The sequence below is a fragment of the Oryzias latipes genome, chromosome 15 (genome assembly GCF_053564925.1).
Source record: "Oryzias latipes strain Hd-rR chromosome 15, Olatipes_Hd-rR_3.1".
In the NCBI taxonomy this organism is placed as follows: domain Eukaryota; kingdom Metazoa; phylum Chordata; class Actinopteri; order Beloniformes; family Adrianichthyidae; genus Oryzias; species Oryzias latipes.
The window spans coordinates 28,711,458-28,736,011 of NC_136251.1; the positions used below are offsets into that span (position 1 = coordinate 28,711,458).

Consider the following 24,554-nt stretch of genomic DNA (forward strand, 5'->3'; position numbering starts at 1 on the left):
AAGTCAGCAGCAGCTTTCGTGGTTTTCTTCTAAAACAATTGAACTGATCCAAACGTTTCCGGCCGTGAACATTTGCAGATCATCAAAAGGGTCTTGCTGTCCTGGACGAGAAGTTGAGGCCGGTCGCCTCCGATAGTTTACATCTCCCAAGCTTTTGGCCATAAAAGGAGAGAAAGGGCTTGAAATGCACTGAGAGGAACAACAGACTTCTTATTTTTTCTGGTTGAAAGTCAGAGGACGCCTGTTAGCCCCCCCACCCGGAAAAAAAACTCAGTCAGTCAGTTATTCAAATGTTGTGGTGCAACATTGTCCTGACACTCCTTATATTAAGCCTGCCATTGTTTGCAACAAGGTGCAAACTATTCACAACAGAGATGCAAGACGGCGCTCAGCCGTCTGAGCCACACCCACCTCCAGAACGTGGACCAAAGGTGAGAACCCCACCCCCATCCATTGATAAGAAGGGGGTGGTGGTAAAATGAGAGGTATTTTACTGATTTGGGGCTATTATGGTAAAGATTTATCATCTATAACTGTAATTCTCCGCTCAGACCGCAGGCGTTCTCACTTCAGACCTGTACATATGGGGAGGCATAAGCCGCATCGACTCGAACCCAGAACTTGATTCCTCCTCGAGTCGGTTAAATATTTGACAACTCCAGCAGACGGGTCGAGAGGTTCATTGGCAGATGGTGCCGCTGAGAGCGTCTCCGCGAGCGTGACAGCATACACGGCCGTGACCTATCGGGCCTCCGGGGAGCCTGCAGCTTCACCGAAAGATGCCGAGGAGGAGGGAGCGCGAAAGAGGAAGTGCTGCCTGAGCCAGAGGAGTGTCTGGCAGACCGTGTAGATGTGGGAGGGAAAGAGAATACGGGAGGAGAACACTCATAACCTTCAATGAGGTTTTAATTTGTTTTTATGCTGCTGTATTTCTTTCTTTCAATGCTTTCAGGGCAGGACTATCGTCAGGTTTACAGCAGAGGCGAATCAGAGACATTCCCTGCTGAGCCTCCCGTGTCTCCTCCCTCTTCCTCCCTCTGAACAAAGACTTCACTCTGGAGAAAGGCGGGGGAGACTCCCTAGGACCAGTTTCCCCATCGGTTGTTTAACTGTCAAGAAGCAGGCCTTGAACCTTCAGCAGACACTTTCTTTAAGCTTTCCTCTCTGACCGCAGGAAAGGTAAACACTCTTGAAAAGCTGTTACCCAGCTGGGTATGGTCTAATGCGGCGTGTCCAAAGCCAGGATGGCCAGCACTCAAGAGAACAGATACCCTGTTCTCGTTATACCAGCTGGCGCAGGTTTGTGGGTGGACCATTTCCCGGAGAGACAAAAATGCCCCCGTAACCTTGAGCCGATTTTTTTTAACTCAACGTCCAAGTTTTATTGGATTACAGCCGCTCACAGGAATACTAAATGCAAAGAGGACGCTCTGACGGAGTCATAGAGGAATAGCTGTAAGCAGGGTTTGTTGGGGCAACACGGCTCTGAGGCCTTCAAAAAAAAAGAAAACTTTTCAAGAGAATAGCACTAATGTTCAGCTAAAGCCTTGCCAGGAACAGCAGAGTTTCACATGGGTGTTAATTTAAGCACAAAGCATCATGATAAACAAAAAATGATTTAAGACGTAAATCTAAAAGATGCTGAATATATACTGCAGATAAATTGAGCAAAAGCTCCCAAACAACCACTTTTTTGGGTCAAAATAGTTTTATAAGGAAAACAAATCTGGCTGAATAGAAAACACGTGACAGCAAAAATAAGAAATGATCAGAAAGCTTCAACCCGGAGCAGAAAAGCATTCACCAACAAACCAAAACAATATAATTTATTTTCAGACGAGACAAGTCAGAAACGTGCTTCAAATTAAAGACGATGCTTTAACCTGAAAGTGCAGATCATAAAGAAAAGACAAGAGCGAGATGGGAAACTGTTGCAGTGGGTGGGGTTACTGACAGGCTTTCTACCGCTAGCTTACAGCCCCACACACCCCCAACCAAACACAAAAGGCGAGCGGTATCGAAGCTTTCCAGCTCAGACGAGGAACACCAAGAGTGGATCCGCCCAGCGCAATTTCTACGTCACAAATTCAAACCGCATTTTTTCCGCTGCTCCTGATTCACAACGATTTGAATAAAGGAAAACTCAGGAACGCAACTTTCTTTATTTATGTCCTCCAACATAAGAAAAACACTATTTTCATCAGAAAGAGTCTTTAACGCATCAGAAACTTGTGATAGAAAACAATCAGCTCATGTGCCTGGGGAGGGTTTGCTCTTCTAAACACATTTAATCAAGGATTTCTTCATCAAAGTGGTTCAGTGCAGCAACAACCTTTAAAGGCTCCCCCCAAAATAACAGGGCTAACTGGAAATCACCAGTTGAATGACCCCCACCCCCCACCCCCACCACACACACAGAAACATCAGAAACATGATACGCCTACATCTCAATTCCATTCAAATCGTTGATGGATTTTATTCTCTCAGCACCTCAAAGAGAACGATGGAACCATGATGGGTTCTGGAACGGGAGCTTTCTGAAGGATCCAACGTTCTGCTGGTCCACAACCATCCGTAACACAATCTCTAAAACCTCATGGAAATACAGGGATTTTCTCCACTGACCATTCAGAAATGATTTCAGACATGAAGCAATGAACAGGTCAAACAAGTCAGACAGCCAGAGCTCGCCGCTGTCAGGTGCTGCTCACAGACGCAGAACTGAAATATGGATTTCCTCGCGATGTCGTAAAGCGGCACAGGAATCAATGAAAGGACATTCCGGTGGGTTTCATTTTGAGGGTTTCTCAGGACGCGCACGCAGAACCACTGACCTGTGGAGACAGGGCAGTGATGGGCTGGTTGAAGAGTGTGGAGTGGCCAGCCGACCGTAGGCCATGGGCTCTCCTGACGCTCTGACGGCTGAAGGGAGCGGGCAGGAACTCCTGCTGAAGAAAAAACACAAAATGTATCAGGTCTGTTTCATTTTTTTTAGAAGAATCTGCAAAAGTAAACCTTTTAGATTTCCTTGGCAACAGAGGTTTTTTGTTAACTGTACCGACATTCCTAATATGTTTGTATCGTGTGACGTTGTTTTTCTCGGCTTGGGCTAACAATTCACGTTTTAATATTGGGGGATAACAGACTCTTCCAAAGGTGAAAGGTCAACAACAAAGTGGACTTAACCTGCTGACACGTGTGTGAAATCTTGTGAAGATCACTTCTTCTGCTATATTGCTACATCTTTTGAAATTATTTACCATCAGTACATTTTACTAGACAAAAAACTAAAGAAGTAAAGAGTGAATGATTCAAAATTACACTGATTTAATACAATTAAAGTCAAAACGCACTTTTGTTCACTTATCTAGCGTAGAAATAATGTACTCTAGTTCCTCCATAAATAAATAAAATTGCAAAACTGTTTAAAGATGGTCAATTTTCTTAAACATTTTGAAGAACTTAAAGACCCCACTCCAATAAAATTGATGCTTTTAACTTTTTCTGGTGGCATTTTTCTGATGATGGAGGATGTATTTGAATAAAAGTAAGCTAAGTATTTTTTTGTTCAAACCTTAGAGAATTAAAATTTCAAAAAACGTGATGCAAAAGAACCAAATGCAAAATTAGAGTAACCAACATTTACATGGAGGCTTCTTTAGTGTGATAAAATGTCTTAAATGGATTCATCAAATAAATCAATTATTTAACAGTTTGATGTCAGATTTCAGTGTTGATTAAAAGACCAAAGAACTGCTGCCGTGTCTTGTAATCAGTGAGATATTTTACCTATTTCTAGAGTATTTTTGGAATTAGAAGAACCGTTTTTAAGTTTTGTCTGAGCATTACTGCAAAAACAAAGTTTGAGTTTTGGTCTCTAATACCTGGTGAGATGCACTGCATCCATTTCTGCATCTCAAATGAACTACTGTCCAGAATCCACATAAAAAAAAGCAGTTTTCCCTGATCTATTCCTCATATTACTTCAAACACAGAGGCTGTAGTTCGAGACCAAAACAGCTACAATTTAAAAAGAGTCCATCACCATGAAATGACTTTCCAAGCAGCTCTAAAACTAATGCAGTGAAACATTAAACCGGTGCTCAGAGCAGAAACCGGCTTTTATTTTTTAACCATTCTGTTGTTTAAGTGTCAATCTGAGCTAAAATACTGTGCAGATTTATATAATATGACATAAAGAAAATAGATAAATTAAGTGTGTGTTAAATTTCAGATGCGTGGTTTTCCATTAAAGTTAGGTTGCCGTAAAGCACCTGCAGGCGTTGGGCGGCGGCGGTGATGGCACCGCTTTTAGTATTACGGCTGCAAAACAAGCAGAACTAATCGTCGGAGTCAAAGCGGAGGATGGACAATGAAGCCGACTCGCCATTGTTCATAACTGCATTTGACTCAAATCAGTCCATTAAGTTGCCAAGAGGGGCAATTTCAGCAGCTGACCACCTGGTACGGAGATGAAGTGGCGACACCTCAGCCGAGTATGATATCACAGGAGGTTCAGAGACACGTCCTCCACATTAAGATAGGCAATGGACCGTGGTACTGAGACAGCGTGCCGTGGCGGGATTATTGGCTCGTCCTTATCTGTGACAGGCCAGGCGTGCAGCACCAACTCACAGGAAGGGTCTCGAGGGTCTGCTGCCTTTCCACAAACCGACAGGAGAGTCTCTCCTGATCTGTCGAGTTTCCCGCTCTGAAAACGTCTTATTGTCTGCAGCTTGTTGGTTCTGTTCAAAAACAATTGGTTTGGGCTTGATTGAGAAAAAAAATCTACTTTCATACTTTTCTATGCCCGGTAAAAGTGATTTTTTTTTTTATTTACAGAAAAAAAGCAGTTAAAAGACATTTAATCCCTGCATTGCGAAAGATTTAATCCTTCTTTATTTCGTTTAAAATTATTTTATCTTCTCTTTGCTCCACACCTTTTCTCAAAATCAGCACAAAACCTTTGGTCTCATTAGGAGCGAAGATCTAGAAAATAAAGGAATTTTATTATTAAAATGATTCCAAATCCTTTTCCTACAAACTCTTGACATTTTTATTTAAGACTCAAAAAAACTCCAATTTCAGTTCAATTTTTGGTTCAATTTTAATGAAGTTCAATAAAAGTTAAACTGGCATTTATTGTCGTTATTTTGGAAACAAAAATTTAGATTTATGTTCTAAGAAGAAGTGCTCGTTTTAGATTTGATTAGGATTTTGTAAGAGGGATGACTAAGATGTGGGGCTAAGATTCTCATTTTGTTTGCATTTTGTTCCAAAATGAGTCATTTCCACTTATTACACTAGTTTGATGTCACTGTAATCCAAATAAACTACAATAAGGTTCATAAAATAAATAAATAAATAAAAACCAGTTGCTTAGATCAGTGTTTTTCAACCTTTTTTGAGCCACAGCACACTTTAACCTTGACAAAAATCCCGCGCGGCACACCAGCATCCAAAAATTTAAAAAACTAAAAAAATGGAGAAACTCATAGTCTGTTTTGATCTACAGCTCTTCCACAATCTCACGTGCATTTTTGTGATAATTGTGGCAGAAAAAGCTGGAAGCTGCAGCTGTTTTTTCTAAGAGATGTAATAAATGTAATAAAAGTTCAGTTAGAAGATTTTAAAACTGTTTGATGTGAGTTCGTTGTGCTTTCAAGATGTTTAACAACGAAGACTCATTGTGCGCTGAGACGCTGTCACTTTAATCCAATGCATCATGGGAGATGTAGTGCAAACAGCCACCGAACGCAGACAGACTCTCTTCTCTGAGCTTCATTGTTTTGTTCACTTGTTCCACGGTCTTTAACCGGATCCCGCGGAAAGCTACACTGCTAAAGACGAGCTTTAGCTGGTATTTTTGTTGGAACTAAGCAATTTTATGAGCAGAATCAGAACAAGGAAGTGAAAACTTTAAGCACTTCTGATTGGTCAGACTGATGACATGTGATTAACTCTCCAAGAATGATTGGCGGAGACAGTTAAAGGGGCGGGACTTTTCCGCAAACAGCTTTAGTTGCAGTTAAATCGCGGTACCGTCATTCTTATCAAAATGTATTTAATAGAATCAAATGAACAGAAAGAAAAAAGTATTTTACGATCTTTCATATTCCGCAGTACTCAATGTTTTATCAGGGCCTGTTTGGATGACCACAGAGCTGATCTCCTGGAGATGGAAAATGTTTTTGGATCAGTTAATGAGGGCAATTTCCCACGGCACACCTGACCATCTCCCACGGCACACTAGTGTGCCGTGGGAGATGGTCAACACTGGTTGAAAAACACTGGCTTAGAACTAGCAGAAAAATCCTTATTATTGAACTGTTTGACATTCGATTTAAAGTAATTCTCCCTAAAATTTGGCTTTTAATGATTTTTTTCCCCTTTTTGAATGTTTGTGTGGATCTCATTATCTTGTTAAGTAAAAGCTACTCGCTGCATGTTTCTAGTGATTTTCTTCTTAAGGTTAGCATTCTTGTCCTATTGTTAGGCTACCTCTTTTTGCAATATGGCGTCCTGTGGATGAGTATATTTCTCCACAGGCGGTGTCTTTGGTAAACGGTGGTGGCGACTTCTCAACACCATCAGGCTTGCAGCACAGAGTGCACAAAGCAGTGGGCGGCTCGGTCTATTGCTGCTGATTAGATCGCCACCGACAACAGCTGTTCTCTCTAGATACTCCCAAACAAAGAGAGTCCACCCATGGGGTTTGTGCAAAAGGCCCATCCAATGCACCCCAACTGGTTAAAATCCTCCTTTAGTCCTCCAGAAAACCAGAAAAAGATGGCAAAGAAGTGACAGGAAAGATTTGTTTTTAGTGCTGCTAAAACAGAAATTCCCATTGCTTTGATTGTTATAAAAAATGTCAAAGATCCGCTCTGATGAAAACTGTATTTTTAACACGTTCTTGTGGCATTTTTCTCACGATGGAGGACACATATAAGGCCAACACTGCATTTCTGAGTATTTCTTTATTCAAGTTGTTGTGAATCAGGAACAGATGAAAAAATGCTGTCGGGTCGGGATTGGTGAATTTCTAATGAACTCTTGCCGCTCTGCAGAAACTATGTCTTATTGGCTAAAACAGCATAATCACAATTTAAAGACCACTGGTTTGAAAATAGATTTAAAAAATGATTGGAGTGTGTCTTTTTTGGTTACATCACGGTAAAAAACCAAGCCCTTACCTCTGTTTTTTTTTTTTTAAGTACTCCATCCACCTGCCTTTCACAGTTTCTCCATATTTTCAGGGTCGCTGTGGTGTGAAGCCCATCCCAGCTGTCATGTCCACAGAAGCTGAGCTGCTCGCCAGCGGATTTCTGAGACAAAGAATCATTCACGCTCACCTAGCTGCTGTTTAATTAACCCTGTTCATTCCTCTGCCAGGGTAATAGTAACTGCCACTTTCAAAGCACCCTTTTGTTGACCTTCACATTTCACACTCAGGTTTAAATAATCCACTTTACCTTCATCATTTTTATTCCAAAACAGCATGTTTTATAGGTCCATGAGAATCAGTTGTTTTACCTGGGTGAATAAAAAATTTAACATTTCCAGCTGAAGGGTTTTCCTTTGGCATTACATGTGTGAGTCTTTCAGATTTGATTTGAATTTACCGTTTATTATTGGAGTTTTTGATAAATAAATATAAAGTCGTGCTTTCGGGTCAGGAATCTGACCCCGACAGCAGATGGTGAACGGACAGAGTCTTGAAAAGGGATCGGCTGGCGTAGATCACGACTCAGTTTTAGACCTGCCCCTATGGCTTCATGTCACATTAAAACTGCATGTCCAATATATAAAAAGAACAAAGGGTGTTGTTTAATATCTGCTTCGGTAGATGAACCATTTCAAGCGAACGCACAAAAGCGATCAATTATTGCAGAGTTTACATCCCTCAGACTCCCTGGATCTCCTGCATTCAACCTCCTGGTAACCCAAGTGCTAGTTGGAGACGGAGAGGAAGCCCCGGGGAGAGCCGGCAATGGCCGGTCACCGAAAGCAAAGAGGAAGAAACCGAGATCGGAGAGGAGATAAATGAGATTTCCAACACATTAAGCACACTCAGAGCCACCCACTGCCTGCACACGAGGGGGAGGAGAGTCCTCTGACTGACTGACTGACTGAAAGCCAATTACATTATTTTATACGTGTAAGAAAAAGAAGTGACTGATCTTTGGGGGTGTCCTGATCCTCCACTGATGATAGACTGACATGCATACGCTCAAGGATAGACAGAAAATAACCCTATCAGGCTGATGTGACAGACCCAAACACGCCGCTTCATGACGGGACACTGGCAGCCCGCTCAAGGACGTGCCAGCGACGGTCTCTGGACGTCTGCTCTGCTGCAGGGCAGCGGACAAACCCTGCAATGCAAATGTTTGCATCGCCGACAAAAAAACAGAAATATGGTTCCTTACTGAAACAGAAAACAAGCAGAGGGACTGATGTTCTAATGAGACAATATGTTTCTTAATTACTGCTCACACTTTGGTCCAACTACCGTAGGGAGCAGATGGAGCGCCGGCTCATTACAGGTAGTGAGGAGCTCACAGAGCCGTGGCGTGGAGGAGGAGCCTTCTTCAAGAACTCCCTCGATCTAATAAAACTCAAAAATCCTTAGATTACTTTTTTAACACAATTTTCTTTTCTCAGAAACTGAGCCAAACTGTTGGCGGTTTTCATCATTTGTCTCAGAAGAAAACATCTGTATCTTAAAGAAGTCGTTTCCTTTGACCTCATCTCTGTGAAGGGCCGCTGAGCCACATTTCTGAACAGTGTTGCTGTAAAAAAAGGGTTCCTATATTCTCTCAGGATTCTCTTTATTTAGGAATCTCCCTCTGGTTCTGCATCAGTTCTGTCAAAATAAAACCGGGACTTTACTTTGGGATTTTTCTTTCCTCTCAGCTGTTACGTCATTGTCCTAAAACAGTGTTAGGGCCACCGTATAAAATAAAATAAGATAATGTTGTAAAACTATTAGAAAAAAGTAATAAAATCACGAGGAAAAATTGGCAACATTTTACAAATATACAGTCGTACAACTATTGGAAAAAGGTTGAAATTGTTATGATGAGAAAGCCGTACATTTATGTGGGAAATATGTCAAGATTTTGCCAGAATGAAGTCATACATTTATAGGAAAAAATGTCAACATTTTGAAAAATTTAAGTTGTAAATTTAATGAGAAAACAAGTCAGAAAATTATGAAAACAAAATGTCAACATTTTACAAGACAAAGGACATCAAAATTAAAAAAAGTCACCATTTTTTCCAAAAATATTTTTGTACAATTATGAGGAAAAATGTCAAAGTTCAACAAGAATAGTGTCGTAAGTTCATGTGAAAAAATTTCAAAATTCTTCCAATAATAAAGACAAAAATTTATACGAAAAAGATGTCAAAATTTTCCAAGAATAATTTATACATTTTTGTGTAAAAAAATGTCAGACTTTTACAAAAATAGTCATAAAATAAGAGAAAAAGTTGTAAAGTTACAAAGAAAAAGCTTTTTTCCCAATTTTATGGAATTAAAGTTGTTTTTGAGAAAGTCAACATTTTACGAAAGTAAAGATAATGAGAAATTATGAGAAAAAATGTCAATGTCAAAAGTTGAGCTTTTTTGAAAAATAAAGTTGTACTTTGATATAAAAAAGGATTTTACATTTGCAACAAAAAGTCAAGCAGATTGTTGATCAGTGTGATTTCCAGCCCATTTTCTATACATTTGCTGCAACAAAAATTAAACAGACAATATTTAATTATCTTTGCTGTAACTTTTGAAAAGCTAAAAGTGACATTTACTTTTCAAAAAGCATAACTTAGTCTTTAGTTTAGTTTGAAGCCTAAATGTAAGAGTTTCTTCTTGTATAATATTTCTGAATTATTGTTTGCCTAATTGTACAGCTTTTTTCTAGAAAATCTTTGGCTTTCTTCTCATAATTTTGTAATTCTTCTACCACCAACTATAACTGTTTGTTTTCTACTCCATTGTCTTTCATGCTGTCTTAATTGACACACAATTAGCCTGACCTTTCCTTCACAATACTCAGGTGAAGTCGTGAAGATGTGAAGTCACCATCGTTGCTACAAACCTTTGAGTCCAGACAAGAGGAGTAACAGGAAGGAACATTAAAAAATTTTGTAGAGACCAGCAACACTGTTGTTCTGTGTTGTGACAACACAACAAGCCCAAATCATGACCCATCCACCCACATGCCAGACAGTTACCATTTGTTTGAAAGTCTGGCAATACTAGTTTGGGTGGTTAGTGGGTTGTTTTTCTGTCAGACATCATAAAGGTTAACTAGTTTTTTTTTTTTTTTTAAACTTGTCTCCTAAAAACATCTCATTCCAGAAGCTTGGTGGGTACACAAGTTTTGCCAACCTCACCAATTAAGTTTGACTGTTTTTCCATTAAAACAGCCAGAAAATGCACCGATCCTAAATGCATAGGGGGTCAAAAAACATGGTACATAGATGTCAAGAATGTTGGGCGGAACAGGTTTTCCTCGGTTGCATCGCAGAGATGTGGACAAGGCGGACGATCGGCAGTGGAGAGTAAACACGTGGGTGTGAGGCGGAGGAAGAGCAGGCACGAGTCTGAATGACGCGGTGAGCAAGCATTAGCGCATCTCAGAGGAGCTCTGCTGCAGCTCAGCATACAGTCCGGCGTAACTCTAGCCTTCCACATCCATCTCTTTTTCCTGGACCTGTCACTTGACTCTGGTGGGTTTCAGGCATGCATGGGACAGGTGCAGCAGCTTTCAAAAAACAAGCCTGTCATGCTGTTTTTCTCACCTCCACCCTGCAGAGCAGCACAAAGACGGCCGGCTAGCCTTAAATGCATACCACTTTGCAAACCTGAACATGCCTTTGCCTGAGCCAGCTGTGTTTCATCAAAACAAAAAAGTTGTTTCTAATCAATCTTTATTCGTGATGAAGTCAGGAATGATGCTCAAATAAACAACATTTGCAAAATAAAACAGCTTGACGAATTCAGCAATCCTTCATAATGAGCCTATTTCGATAGAGTAAATCAATAACGGTTTAAAAAAAAGATCCAAGCGAAGTGATTTTGCATGTTAAAAGGCAACGGGCCCACCCACAACCTCCACCCACAACACTCAACTGAAGGGCTTAAAAAGGTGTCCTTCAGCTTATTATAGCTGCCTTTAGCTGTGGCCTCATATGTGCTGAATGGGCCTATTATTATTATTTTTGAATAAATATATATATATATTTCTGCTGCACTGGCTCATCTTAGTGGAGCATTATAAAATCAAATGAAGCTCCTGACAGGTTTTTCTGCTTTGAAGTTTAACAAAAAGGGAAAAATGTGAGAAAAATGGAAATGAGACTCAAATATGTAAACAAGCAGTAGATACAGCAACACAGACTGGAAAGCTTTTACTAAATGTCTTCATGAAACCTTTGACACCTCCAGGGGTAATTCAAGTCATTTCTTGTGCATCAAATGGATAAATATTAAGATTTTAGACCATTTATACCACTTTGTGCATTATGTTTGGTCAAATATTTATATGAAAAATCCTTTTTTTAATTAAAAATTAAGTTGAAACAAAACTGTGGGTGAAATAAGAATAAAAATACAGACATATAATATTTTGTGGTTTTAGGGACTAATATACAGTGTGGTTTTTTTTTACATTTTACATTGCTTTCTGTGATTTGAACATTTCTAGGCAAACTGCAGTGAGTTAAATCCTAAATACACTTAAGTGAAACGTTCATTTGGATTTTCAATCTGAGTTTGCATCTGCAAGGTGCATTTTTGTGCAGGATCTTGCGAGATGAGATGAACGGATAGGTTACTTTTCAAAGGTAGCAGACTGCGAGATGGATAACCTTCAGTCCTCCGCTTGAAAAAAAAAGGACATTCTCCTGGTGCCAAGTGTTGCCGGGGCAACAGCAGCACCTGGACTCCTACAAAGCTCCTGTGCATCATCTGCTTCTGATCTTATCAGAAAAAAAAAAAAAGGAAATATCACTCCCAGTTTATCACGTCAACCCTGTGGCCTGGATTTACAGGAAGGGGAATTTCAGAACCAGTGAAACCCCTGGACTTACAAGACAGCTCAATACATTTGAACTGTTAAAAAAACTGCCCAAGGCTTTAGAAAGAGAGCGACCACCGAGCAGCTGTGAGCTCCTCTTACAAATCAAATAAGGAGACACTCCAAACCTCCTTTTCCACTCTCACAATCTCCTTTTATCCATGTTCTTTAAATCCAGTTTACCTGAAAGGTGGGAACATCTCAGGGTTGCCCTGAGGAGACTCGTGGGTAAGGTACCTGACAAGCTTGTGTCGAAGGATTGCCTAAGAGTGCTTCCCCGCTCAGGTCTTCTGCCTCCTCACCTCTCTCCGAATGACTCGAGAGCACATGTTCCTCCCGCAGAGGGGGAGGAGATAACCTGATCCTGCTGGTGAACCGTCATATCTGTGCATGAAAGATGACAGCTCCACTGCAGATGGCCTGACAGGTGGAACTTTAAAGTCCCCACTCCGATCGATCATCTTTTGATCTATTTTCAAAGTGTTCCCAGTGGTCTTTTAATTATGACTAGCCAAAATCAAACAACTTGTGTTAGGGCTGCACAATATGAGGAAAACTCACGATATGCGATGTCAGTGATCAATATTGCAATGACGATATAACTTGCGATACATGAACAAATAGCAAAAAGGCCAAAAACATAATTTCCACTTCACTGCAACAGTTTAATTCAAATAAGAGTCAACATTAACTTAAATTATACTCCAACTGACCCTCGTCTACATAGGAGGCGAACATTTAATATTAAAGGGCTCCATCGGATTGGTCAAATGCATAAAGGGATTAATTTGATTCGTTTAATACTTCAAGATTGTTTTAGCACATTTAGGGCAACCATTTATTGCAAATTTCATGGGCGGGAGTGTTGGCGCAGAGCAACCCCACCCCTCTGTTGCTGAGAGCTCTCTGTTTAAGCGCTCTCCTGCTAGCTCACAGCCCCACGTGCAACGGACACACCAGGCATGTGATGCTCTTTCAAGCTATTCTGAGATCGCTCAACTCCATCTGGATGAAATCCACCTGCTGGACTATTAAACATGTAGTTGTAGAGTTAGATAAGTTATACAAATTAAAACCTATCTCTTTAGCAAAGCATTTACATGTTTGTTTTTTTACAGGAATCCGTTTATTAAGGAGTTTTTCTTTTCCAAAAAGGTCTAACGGCAGAGATGCCCAGTTTAGTTCAGTCTGTTTAGTTCAGTTTAATCTGTTTAGTTTAGTTTAGAAATTGTATTTTAGAACTGTTTTTTTTGTTTTGTACAAATAGTGAAGCCGTTGAGACAACTGTGCTGTAATATTGGGCTATATACATGAAACTGAGTTGAATGGAATTTAATTAATATAAGAAAAATTTGGCAATGTAGAATTACGTCCAAGCACAAACCACAGTTATTAATTTCTCCTCTTTGATCAATTTCCAATCAAATCGGTGTCTCTGACTTTCATCGCGTTATGTTCAAAGAACCTGAAAGCAGACTTAAAAACTTGTATGGGGGCCTGAAACGCACATATATGTGCATTTACATCAACTTCTCTTTGAAAGCCGGCGCTTGAATGCAGATATACGTGCATCTCACTCCAATCATAACATTACCGGTGCAACGGAAATGGCGAGCAGTATTGAAGCTATCAAGCCATACCGTTTTGAGCCAGATACCAGTTCAGACGAGGAAAATGAAGATGTAGATGGATTTATTTGTTTGCAAGGATGCATCAGAATGGACCGGACAGGGAGCTGGCGGCCCGCCCAGCGTATTTTCTACATCACAAAAGGCTGTTTTTCAAAAAGCATATGCATCATCTGCTCCTGCACAACAATTTGAATAAAGAAATACTCAGAAATTCAAATTCCACTATATTTGTATAGCACATTTCCTGCTATAGAGCATCTTCAAGTTCTTTTTCATCATAAACTCGATAAAAGTAAGACAAAAAGTAGTAGTTAGAGTAGCAAACATAGTAAAAGATGAATAAATAAAAAGAAATAAAAACCAAAATAAATCAAGTTCATTTTTAATATAAATTTTAAAATGTTTTTCTTAAAAACCTCCACAGTAGGTGAAGCCCTCGTGTCCTCAGGCGGGCTGGTCCACAGTGCTCAGAAGTGGCCTCGCCGTCGGTTGTTGTTCCGACTTTTGGCCCCTGAGGGCTCTGGGAGGGTCATAAGCTAAACGCAAATCTGATAAAAATGAAAGGCCAATCCCATTTAAACTTTTATAAACTAATAAAAGAACTTTCAAATCCATTTTAAAGCTTGATTTTCTTAATTTATGTCCTCCATCATCAGAAAAATGCCACAGGAACATGCTTAAAAAACAGCAGTAGGTTTTTAACAGAGAACCAAGAACTGACAGGGTCAAAGAGATATCCTTAAACTGGGGGGGGCTCAAAGCGTTAATTAGCTAAGCAGCACTGGGACATCGCTTCCACTCTGTTACCATTGACAGCAGAACAAGAAAACAGCGGAGGGAAAAACACTGTGTACTGTAATTTAATATAGCTGCCACGTGATGGACATGTGGCCATTAGATACTCTCAAGAACAGCATGCTGAGCATGCGGTTGCAGCAACAGAGACACGCTTATACCACCTGCACAAAGGTATAGGGTCACAGAAATGAGTCTACTACAAACACACCATTCAAAATCTCTGTTCTCGTCACAGAATGCACGCTTTGCATGAGCGAGGGGAGGAAGCACGGCTGGTTTTGCATACCGTCTGCGCATGACCGCGTGTGTGCGTGCTATAAAAAGAAGCAGGGTGATAAATTCAGTAGTGGTGCACAGGACCTGAACATGTGAAATGGGGATACTGCTGCAGCTGTAACTGCAGCTGACTCAGACATATTCAATTAGAAGAAAAAAAACTCTCTTATTTTAGTTTGCCTTACTTGGCATGCTGGAACAAAAGTGTGCTGTCAGCTGTGCTGCGAAACCACATGATGAGACCATTAGTACCAATCAGTGGCTGAAAAGTCAACTAAAGAACTGATGATGAGTAATAAACACATTTGTTTGGAATGGCATTGATTTGTATTGTTTATATTTTCACATTTCATATAATTTTAGTTTTGAAAACGCCCCAGATTTGATAAAAACTGGAAAGCTGCAGTTCTTCAAAAGACCACTTAAAATCTGAAGTCAGAGATGAGCAATTTATTGTTGACTCCAGATTTTACATTAAAAAAATAAAATCATATGTAGCCTGAGGTCAACATTTTTATGACATCTGTGTTTTTATGTGTATGTTGGTGTTGGTGGGAGGTTTTAGAGATCAAATGTCCACCCATTTGCAGTCGGGGTGCAACAAATCATGGGTAATCCATGATCCGTTTGGGTCACCAGCGACGGTTCGAGTATTTTTTATTTACAGGAATATCTTGGCTTCAAGGATATCACTAATGTTTTGTTTTGTTTTCATAAATAACATGAGCAATATTTTAATGAGATATAGATGTGTGTATAGCATGCTTTGAAGTACTTTATATGTGTTTTATTAAATACATGTTTTGACGTTTTTAAAAAAAAAAAGTAATTTGTAAGCTTTTATCTTGTTATTTTCTCCTGTTCTTTCCTTTTTACTGATCCAGAAATTGACCCAAACTGTGGACCGTAACATGTGGTGTTGTTGCAGTGGGCGGAGTAAAATCCAGCCATAATATGACAATTCATAAAAAATCCTATCCCATTTTAAATAATATATTGGGTCCTATACAGTTGTACATATTACCAGCAGAAAAATAAAGAAATATCACGATGATTGCTTTCCTTATCTTTGTTGTGCTGTTGTTAGGCGGGAACACCTATCCCTTCATTAGCATCAGGACTCGCCTTACACACCTTTCCCAGTGGAAATCCACACTATCAGGTGTTTTCATTATAAACGGTGTTGTCCTCTGGGTTCTGTATCACAGCTCCAATACTGAAAAGATTCAACTTTGATTCACAAGTTTGTTATTCGATCCATTGTATGATGGTGCAACGTTTAATTCATCTCCTCTGCAATAGCTCACCAACCAAGACGGTCTCTATGGAAATCCATGTTCCTTCCACCGCCACTTTATTTATAGAATAGCAGACCACTGCTTAACTGGCAAGATGATTTACTGTAGAGTGGGGGGGGGGGGCATCTAAAATCTTAACCTCATTTATTCCCTCTCAGATTTGCGAGGAAAAAACGTTTAAAATCAACAAACCAAAAACAAATCCCTGGAGTTGGGGAAAATGCTCGTGTGCAGACCGAGGCTGATGCAAATATGCACAAATAGAAAGAAGCATGCAGACAACGGGTCATCGCCGACCTTCCCTGACAGGAAGTCTGAGGACGTGCAGTTAGTTTCTTTTTGAGCTTTTGTGTGTGCGGAATGAAGATGAGAAACCACATTTAAAAACAGCTTCCATCGCCTGGAAGTGTCAGACAGCAGAGTCCAGTGGCAAAGTTAAATAAACTGGCAGTGGATTTCTCACACAAAAATGTGAGCAAACACTTTGAAGAGAAAACCGTCAGAGGATTTGTCCAGAAAAAAGTCCTCACCTCATCCGTCCAGCGGTGTAACGATTAATCAATGAATCGATTTATACTCCTACAATCCAACCAGAGCGATATGTCTGGGGCAAGTTATTCATCAAATCAACCTATACAGCTATAAAAAATTTAAAAAAATGAAATAAATGGATTATATTGAAACAGTATTCCCCCCATATTCGTGGGGGACCGGAGAGAATCCACAAAAACAGAGAACTACCCCAAACCCTTGCGTCTGAAGAAATGTCGGTCACCGATCCTGAAACCTTTCTGAAACATTTATGTTGCTCTGTAAAACATTTATGAAAGGACGTTGGAATATTGCTCAGCATGAAGAGCTTTTTCTTCTTTAGACCAATAGTCTGTAGCATACTGTATAACACAAAAGTGTAAGTCTGTGCCTTCAAACCAGGGGCCCGTGCTTCCTCCCTCATCAGTTAAGTGCAAGAAGGCATCTTCTTCCAGAAGAGGTCAGTTGCATCGATATTAAAAACCTGCTCTGGATGATAATTACTCTCCGTGATCATCTTCCTCAGCATTTCAGGAGATTTTCCAGCCACTTCTGAGTCAGCTGATGCAACTTCTCTGTGCACGAGCAAAAACTTTGTTGATAGGGATTGAGGAACTGGTGGAAATAGCTGTGAAATATTCCTTAGCAGCCGGGAAGACAGCTGATGGGCCGGCATGCTCTTCATCTACGCTCCCCTCCTCCTCCCCTGCAACACCTCCTTCGGACGCAAAAACTTTAAACAAGCGTCTTGAACTCTGTGTTTTTGTGATGAACCGGAGTCCCGTGACTGACAAAAAAATCTGCAAATACATGATACTGTGAATATTGGAACGCAAATAAGTGGGTGAACAATGCATTTCATTCCAGTTCAATGTGTGGAAACACTGTGACAAACAGTGTGATAGAATGTTCTACTAATGTTCCAGTTGTATTATTCTAATATGGAAAAACAACAGTGGGCTGGTCTGTAGGAAACTAAAATGTGAATGGATTTGACATGAATTCTTGTTTACTTTGTTGTACACATTTAATTTACACTTGATAATCTTGCAGAAAAACTTCACCTGCTCTGTTCAGTACCCAGGTATTTCTCTCTGAGTCACACTGGTTGACTAAAGATGTCCTGGATCAATTTTAGGTCAGTGGATCAAATCGTTCGAAATGAACCAATATCGACAACCACTAATGATGATATGAATCGAATTGTCAAAATGAATCCTTACACCCCTCCTCTCTTCTTATTTCAGAGGTAATGTCTCTGAAAAGCTGCCAAAGGTCAATTTTTTGTTGTTTTTTTTTTTGTTAACTCTGGACATGCAGGTGCTTTGTTCAGACAATATTTTTTTTTTTTGTGGGTCTGACTCAATGACTCATACAAGCAGGTATGCGCTAAAATTATTCACTCCCCCTGCTCCACTTTCTCAAGCCAATATGTAGCGAATGAGCTCCCCACCACGCTCTGCAGATACACCCCCCCCCCCCCCCCCCCCAGGTTTACAATTGACCAGAAGGCACTTGACCAATAACTTGGGTCAAAACAAAGCACAAATATTTGTGAGACCAGATTCGTTTCCCAGCTGTGAGATATTTTTGACCATTTGGGTTTCGTCATTGAAAACAATCAACTTGAATCCATGGGAAGAATTCGGTTAGTAAGGCCACATTTCCATTAAGCAGCGGAAAATGTAATTGAGTCCAAAATCAGTGACTTTTAATAGTATTTATTGCCCAAAATATCAGCTCTACATAATATCCCTTCTTCTGAAAGAATACTTTTGCTGTATCCTCCATTTCTGATGCTTTAAGAGTTCCTTGAAGTAACAATTAGACAGCCAGATCAGTTTTCCATTCAAAACTACAGTAGATGCACATGGACCAGAGTAAAAAGCAGGATAAGAAACGTGTGTTGTTACAAGTGAAAAGCATGTCAGCAAGGTCAAGCTAATTACTGCAAACAAAATACTAGGGCTGCATATTATGAGGAAAACTCAATATTAGTGATCAATCTTGCAATGACAATATGACTTGAATACATGAACAAATAGCAAAACGAAAAATTAATTTTCATTCCACTGCAACAATTTTATTTAAATGAAAGTCTACAATAATTTTTCTGAAAAATATTAAAAAAGGAGACACATAAGAACTTGTCAGGAAACACACCAAAGCACAATTATTTACCTTTCTGGTAGTACTGGTAGCTTGGGCTTCTTAAAAGGGTTTCATCTGTCTATGCTTGTCTAAACATTAAAGGTTACCATTTGTCTCTGTTTTCATCATCTTTCGATATTGCGATGTTAAATTTTCAATTTTTGTGCAGGGCTACAGAATACAGAACATTATGTTAAGTGTCCTTTTTCTTTTTAAATACAGGTCTTTAACTTTGTTGGGATTTTTCTATCATGAAAACTTTGTATGCACCCGTATCTACCATGGCATCCGTGCAGCCTTGGTGATTACAGAGCAAAGAATCCAGGCACTGAACCAAACCTGGGGATCTTTGAAGCTGAGGATGTGCACCCGGCCTGATCGATCTCTGTTAGATTCCAACTCCTTGACTTCTGCCGTGTAATGAGGCAGTCACAAGCATCCTTCATAAGATCCAGACAGCTGGTGTCAGGCAGAGGGGAGGCAGACAGTGCAAAAGAAAACTATCACACTAAGGGCTTCAAAAGTAAGTTAAAGTTTTGAAAATAAGAAAACAGCATGTTAGCCACACGGAACTGGATTATTGTTATAAACATAACAATAAAATCATGAGGTTTTGCTTTTATTAGTGCATTCCTTAAGCCTTAGTTCCAACTGCCCTTACCAGTGGATATGGGCAAATGTCTACGGGTCACCTTTGTGCCCTGTACAGATTTGCCAACCAATATTAAGGTTGTAGCGAACCCGTAGAGTAAAAAGGGACAGCCACATTTTTCTATGGCCATGCTGTGGGCAATAGTCGTCGTAGCGTTCTCTGATACAACCGTTCAGGGTAAGTAGGTAAGGGTAAAGCAGGAAAGATGCAGGCTCATTGTACAGATTTTCATTATTCCCAAATCTTGTGGGCTGCGCAAGGATTAGTGCTGTTTATATGACAATTGCATGCTCCTTAATTGGGAAAACAGACCATCAGAGCGTAGTTTGTATAAGAATTCTACAGGCATCATATGGGCATTTACATATTATGTACACACCCAGTAAGCGGCCAGTACTAGCATCTTACCAATGATTAGTGTGGTACAAGGGCGCATTACAACAACATCACCCGTGTGTCATTAGTGCGTGGATCTTACATTAGCCGTACAAATACTTCATGATACACAAGACAACGTTTTCATGATGTCCCTTAAAGGTGGCCGTACAAACCTCACCGTAACCTCAAAACACACCTACGCTCTCCTCAAAATGTGGCCACTCCTTTCTATGAACACCCCTTCGGCCTGGACAACCCAAAAACCTGCAGCACCGGTACGTGTGCAGGCATTAATATTATACTTTATTATTTCTAAAAAAAAAGTATCCAAACAAATACAAAAAAAAGTAAAACAGTGCATCCTAATATTATGTCTTGCTTTTATTTAAACACTTTTAGTAAAATAAATACATTTCAAGTCTGAGCCACGTTAAATGGGAACTTATACAAGCTTTTTTAGAGTCCTTGCCACAAAGTGGGAAAAAGTGACACATAAATGCAAGTTTGAAAAGCTGAATTTTGACAGCAGAGCGGTGAAAAGAGCAGAGTGTTCAGACGCACCAATGAAACAAACACCACCGTGGCTGGCATGTTTCCCCACAAGACTGACATGAAGAGAAACTTCCTGACAAACACCCACTCCCTACATCCATCTCAGCACAAAAAAGAAATATTACAACTCCCTTTACAGTCCATTCAACAGTGTTAGTGAGGGAAGCAAACACGAGTGTGTCACCCAACAGATCAACTCTTAAATAAATGCTGATTTCCACTCAGCAGCGCCGTCTCACCTGCTTCTGCCCCTTCAGAGATCAATGGGCTTTATCAAAGGAGGCATCAGCCTGCAGCCAGGGCAGAAAAGGTGTAACGAACTTGAAAATGTCAAGAGCTTCTTCCATTAACCCAGAAGATCGATCCCGCACCAACAGAAGAGCTACTTATCGGCCGCATAAATGCATGAATCATGGGCGGGGCATTCAAGTTTCAGCAAATTCCCATTTCCACAGTCCAGTGTTCGATAATTTGTGCATGTTATCTGCATCGCAAAGATCGTTTCCAAAGGGTGTTGTCCTTCTAGTCAAGCTATAACCAAACTGGGGCAGAACTTTGTGGTCAAAAACAAGCCAATGCATTCCTGCAAAAAGCTAATTACTTGGTGTGATCTGTAAATTCCCATCTTCAGAGTCCTTAAAATCAGACCACTTTCCTCAGAGTTTCTTTTGTTTTTCTGTGACAGGAAAATGGGGTTTTTGACTAAACCTCTAAATGGGAAGCAACGATTGTGCCGTCAGTCCAAAGATGATTTTATTTGTGCTGCTGGTGACAGCTTCACTAAATGAGAAGCCACTATCCAACATCAGAGGTGAACGGCTGGCCGAGGGAACCCTCTCACTTCACAATCCCCACGTTCCGTCAGATTACTCCATTAGTGAAATAAAACTCACTCGTGCATAGTGTTTCCCATTCTAATTAAGAGATACCTTCTTCTGACAACCTAGTCGGGTTCATCTCTCCAACTCCGTGCTTCACTTGGATGATTTTCCTGATGCTGCCCTGCACAGACGTTCGTTTTCAAAATTCACCGGAGAAACTGTGGTTTCTGCTTCTATAAGAGCTGCACCAGTTTATTTCCTTATAAACACTGACTGCAACTCTGCTTTAAACAGTATTAGCAAAGTAAATATTTAAGTTCAGTTTTGCCAGCACCTCAGAGGAGTGCAGGTTCCTGCTATGGACTTGCAGTCAGTTTTCAAAGTTTATCAGGATTACATTTGTAGGAATTCCATGTCTATTTAGACTTTGGGTTCATCCATCCGTCCATCTTCTAAACCCACTGAATCCCTTTGGGATCCTGGGATTGCTGGAGCCTATCCCAGCTAGTTTTGGTCGAAGGTGGGGTACACCTCCGACTGGTCACCACTCTGCCACAGGGCCACACAATTAAGTGACAATTTGGATTAATGGCCAGTTCAGTGGCAGAGTGTCCGCCCTGAGACTCCACAGTCATGAGTTCAAATCAACGACCGAGTTGAAAATGGCCTCTAAAAATGGGACCCAGTGCCTCCCTGCTTGACACTAAGCATTAAAGGGTTGTATTGGGAAGGAGCACGGGCGTGTCTGCAGCTCACCGCCCCCCCCAGGGGATGAGTCAAATGCAGAGAACAAATTTCACACACCTAGGTGCGTGACTACTAATGGGACTTTAACTTTTACCAATCAATTAACCTATGGCGCATGTTTTTGGACTGTGGGAGGAATCTGGAGAAAATTCCCGCATGAACAAGGAGAACAAGCAAACTCCACAGAGAAAGGATCCAGTTGGGATTCAAACCAGGGTGTTCTCGTTGTGAGGCGAGTGCTGACCACTGCACCGCAATGTAGCTAAGCGTGAGCTGTGAATTCAACATGACATCCTTCATTCATTCATCCATTCATCTTCTTAACCGTTTATTCCCTTTCGGGGTCACGGGGTTGCCGGAGCCTATCCCGGCCACTTGGGCGTAGGCAAGGGATACCCTGGACTGGTCGCCAGTCTGTCGCAGGGTGGAATATCTTCAATCACACATCCATTCACTCTCACACTCACACCTATGGACAATTTAGAGTTGCCAATCAACCTATGTAGCATGTTTTTGGACGGTGGGAGGAAGCCGGAGATCCCGGAGAAAACCCACGCATGCACGGGGAGAACATGCAAACTCCACACAGAAAGGTCCCCCATTGATGTTGTGTTTTTCATATCCCCCAGCCGGGACCTGAACCGGGGGCCTTCTTGCTGTGAGGCAAGAGCGCTAACCACTGCGCCACTGTGCAGCCCCATGACAGTGACATCCTTAATGATGCTAATTCTGAGCTGAATTACCATTAAAACAGATTAAATTGTGAAATTAACATTAGATTGAATTAAACCATGAACAGAAAAAGGGGCACCTTAATAAAATCTTATTGGTAAAATCAATAGTTTTTAAGGTAATGATGTCATCATGATGTCCCAACTGTCTTTATGGCAGTAATATTGTCCAGGGAACATTGCCACGGCACACCTCCACAGGCAGGCTGAGTGGTCTATGTCCAAGAACAGAACCAAAACCACCACAATAACACTACCCTGGGGTCAAGTAGACCCACTGATTTTTGTTTTCAAGAAATTTGATTTAAAAGTTATTTTTGCAAAACATCTCAAAACCTATGATAGGATTATTTTTACCCCATCACCCAGCTCTTGACATAGTTATTTATGATCAGCTTTCACAAGAACTCACATAAATAACCACTGCACACCACTAATAGATCAACCACTTTGTTCTCCCACTAATTAATAATTACAATGGCCAATGAGATCAATGCAATTTTTAGGTCTGTTGCTTGCAAATAGGTCCCCCAATTCCTTCAATGTTGATCCTAAATTGCCCGTGTTTCTTTTAATTAGTAATTTTAGGCACTTCACAGCTCAATTCCACTGTTATTTATGGAAAACAAAGCAACACTAGTTCAAGTAAAAGTGGAAAGTGGTATAAAATGTAGTTTGTGTAACAAAACAGCGCATTCACTTAAAATTCTGATTTTTAAAATAAATAACAGGCACATATTTCATAAAAGTTTAGGCATGCCGGCCTTCAAATACGTAAACCTTATCGAAGTCTCGTTTGTTTTGGGGTTTATGAACCGGTGTCCTCACAGATCCGTCACAGTAATGAGCCAAACATCACATTTAATGAAAGCACAAAAGGCAGGACGGCTGATGACCTTCAGGCTCCAGCAGCCGGTTCACCTGCCCTCCTGGCAGGGGTTGCTAATAGCTTGAGGTCTCAGATGGGAGCGGGTAACCAAGCATTGCTGTCATCCATCATCACATTACAAACATTGGCCTAGTTTAATGTCCTTTGCAGACTCGACTGGAGCCACACAGAAACAGGGCAAGCAGCTAATTAGTTGATGCCATGAGCAGAGGTCCACCAATCATTTACCTCTTTGAGGGAAGAATTTCTTCCGAAGCGGTAATGAAGCCGTTGTGCATCACTCTGGTCTTGTTCATTACAGTGCTATGGCAGCCGCATTATGACTGCCCACAGACAAAACCAGCTTTTAGGTCCAGTTAAGATTTGAATCATTATGACATAAAATGTTCTGCAGGCGGACGCCGCTTTACGGAAAATAATCCCTTAAGTATGAACCTTCTATGATACTATTTCACCAACTTTTTTCCCCCAAACAGCTGGTAAGCATGAGGAAGGGGCTATAATGTGACGTTGATTGTGCAGGAAAATAAAATAAAAAAAATGGTAGAGGAGGAGCACAGCCATCATACTGGCATACGTTTGAGATTCAGCGTAGCAAGAAATGGAAAGGGGGATTTTCCTGAGTGCTGTTGAACATGCTCAAAAGACCTTATTTGTCAAAAAAAACTGCTGTAATTACTCCTCCGCTATAGCGTCCAACAGCCCATTAAAGAACTGCAAAATCGTTATCTCCTCAATTTCTGCAACCTAAAGTGTGTTTACACCTATGAGTATATCAAACACTAAAAGGTACAAAAGGCACCTTAGCCTTCGTTTAACCTCCCTACAAAGCTGTCAACCTAACTGTAATGAATACTCTGACGGCGAAACAATAGCTCTAAACTCGTGCAGCGGCTCACATTCTCCTCCCAGGTCTTCACAGGTCCGTTCAACCCAAACTGACAGGAGCTCCATCAGGAGCAGAGCCATCAGACACAGCAGCATCACACAAGAAAGGTTCTCCAAGATGATCC

General features: G+C 40.7%; 1 protein-coding gene across 2 annotated transcripts in view; it reads right to left on the reverse strand.

Moving 5' to 3' along the window:
• mcu (mitochondrial calcium uniporter) overlaps positions 1-24,554 on the reverse strand; it is a 61,573-nt gene that overhangs the window by 27,714 nt on the left and 9,305 nt on the right. Inside the window, exon 2 of one of the 2 annotated variants that reach the window (XM_011484664.4) lies at positions 2,835-2,945. In XM_011484664.4, the coding sequence (XP_011482966.1) occupies positions 2,835-2,945 (111 nt within the window). Of the gene's footprint in view, positions 1-2,834; positions 2,949-24,554 lie in introns of both variants that reach the window. The other variant, XM_004077455.5, reaches the window with a different exon arrangement.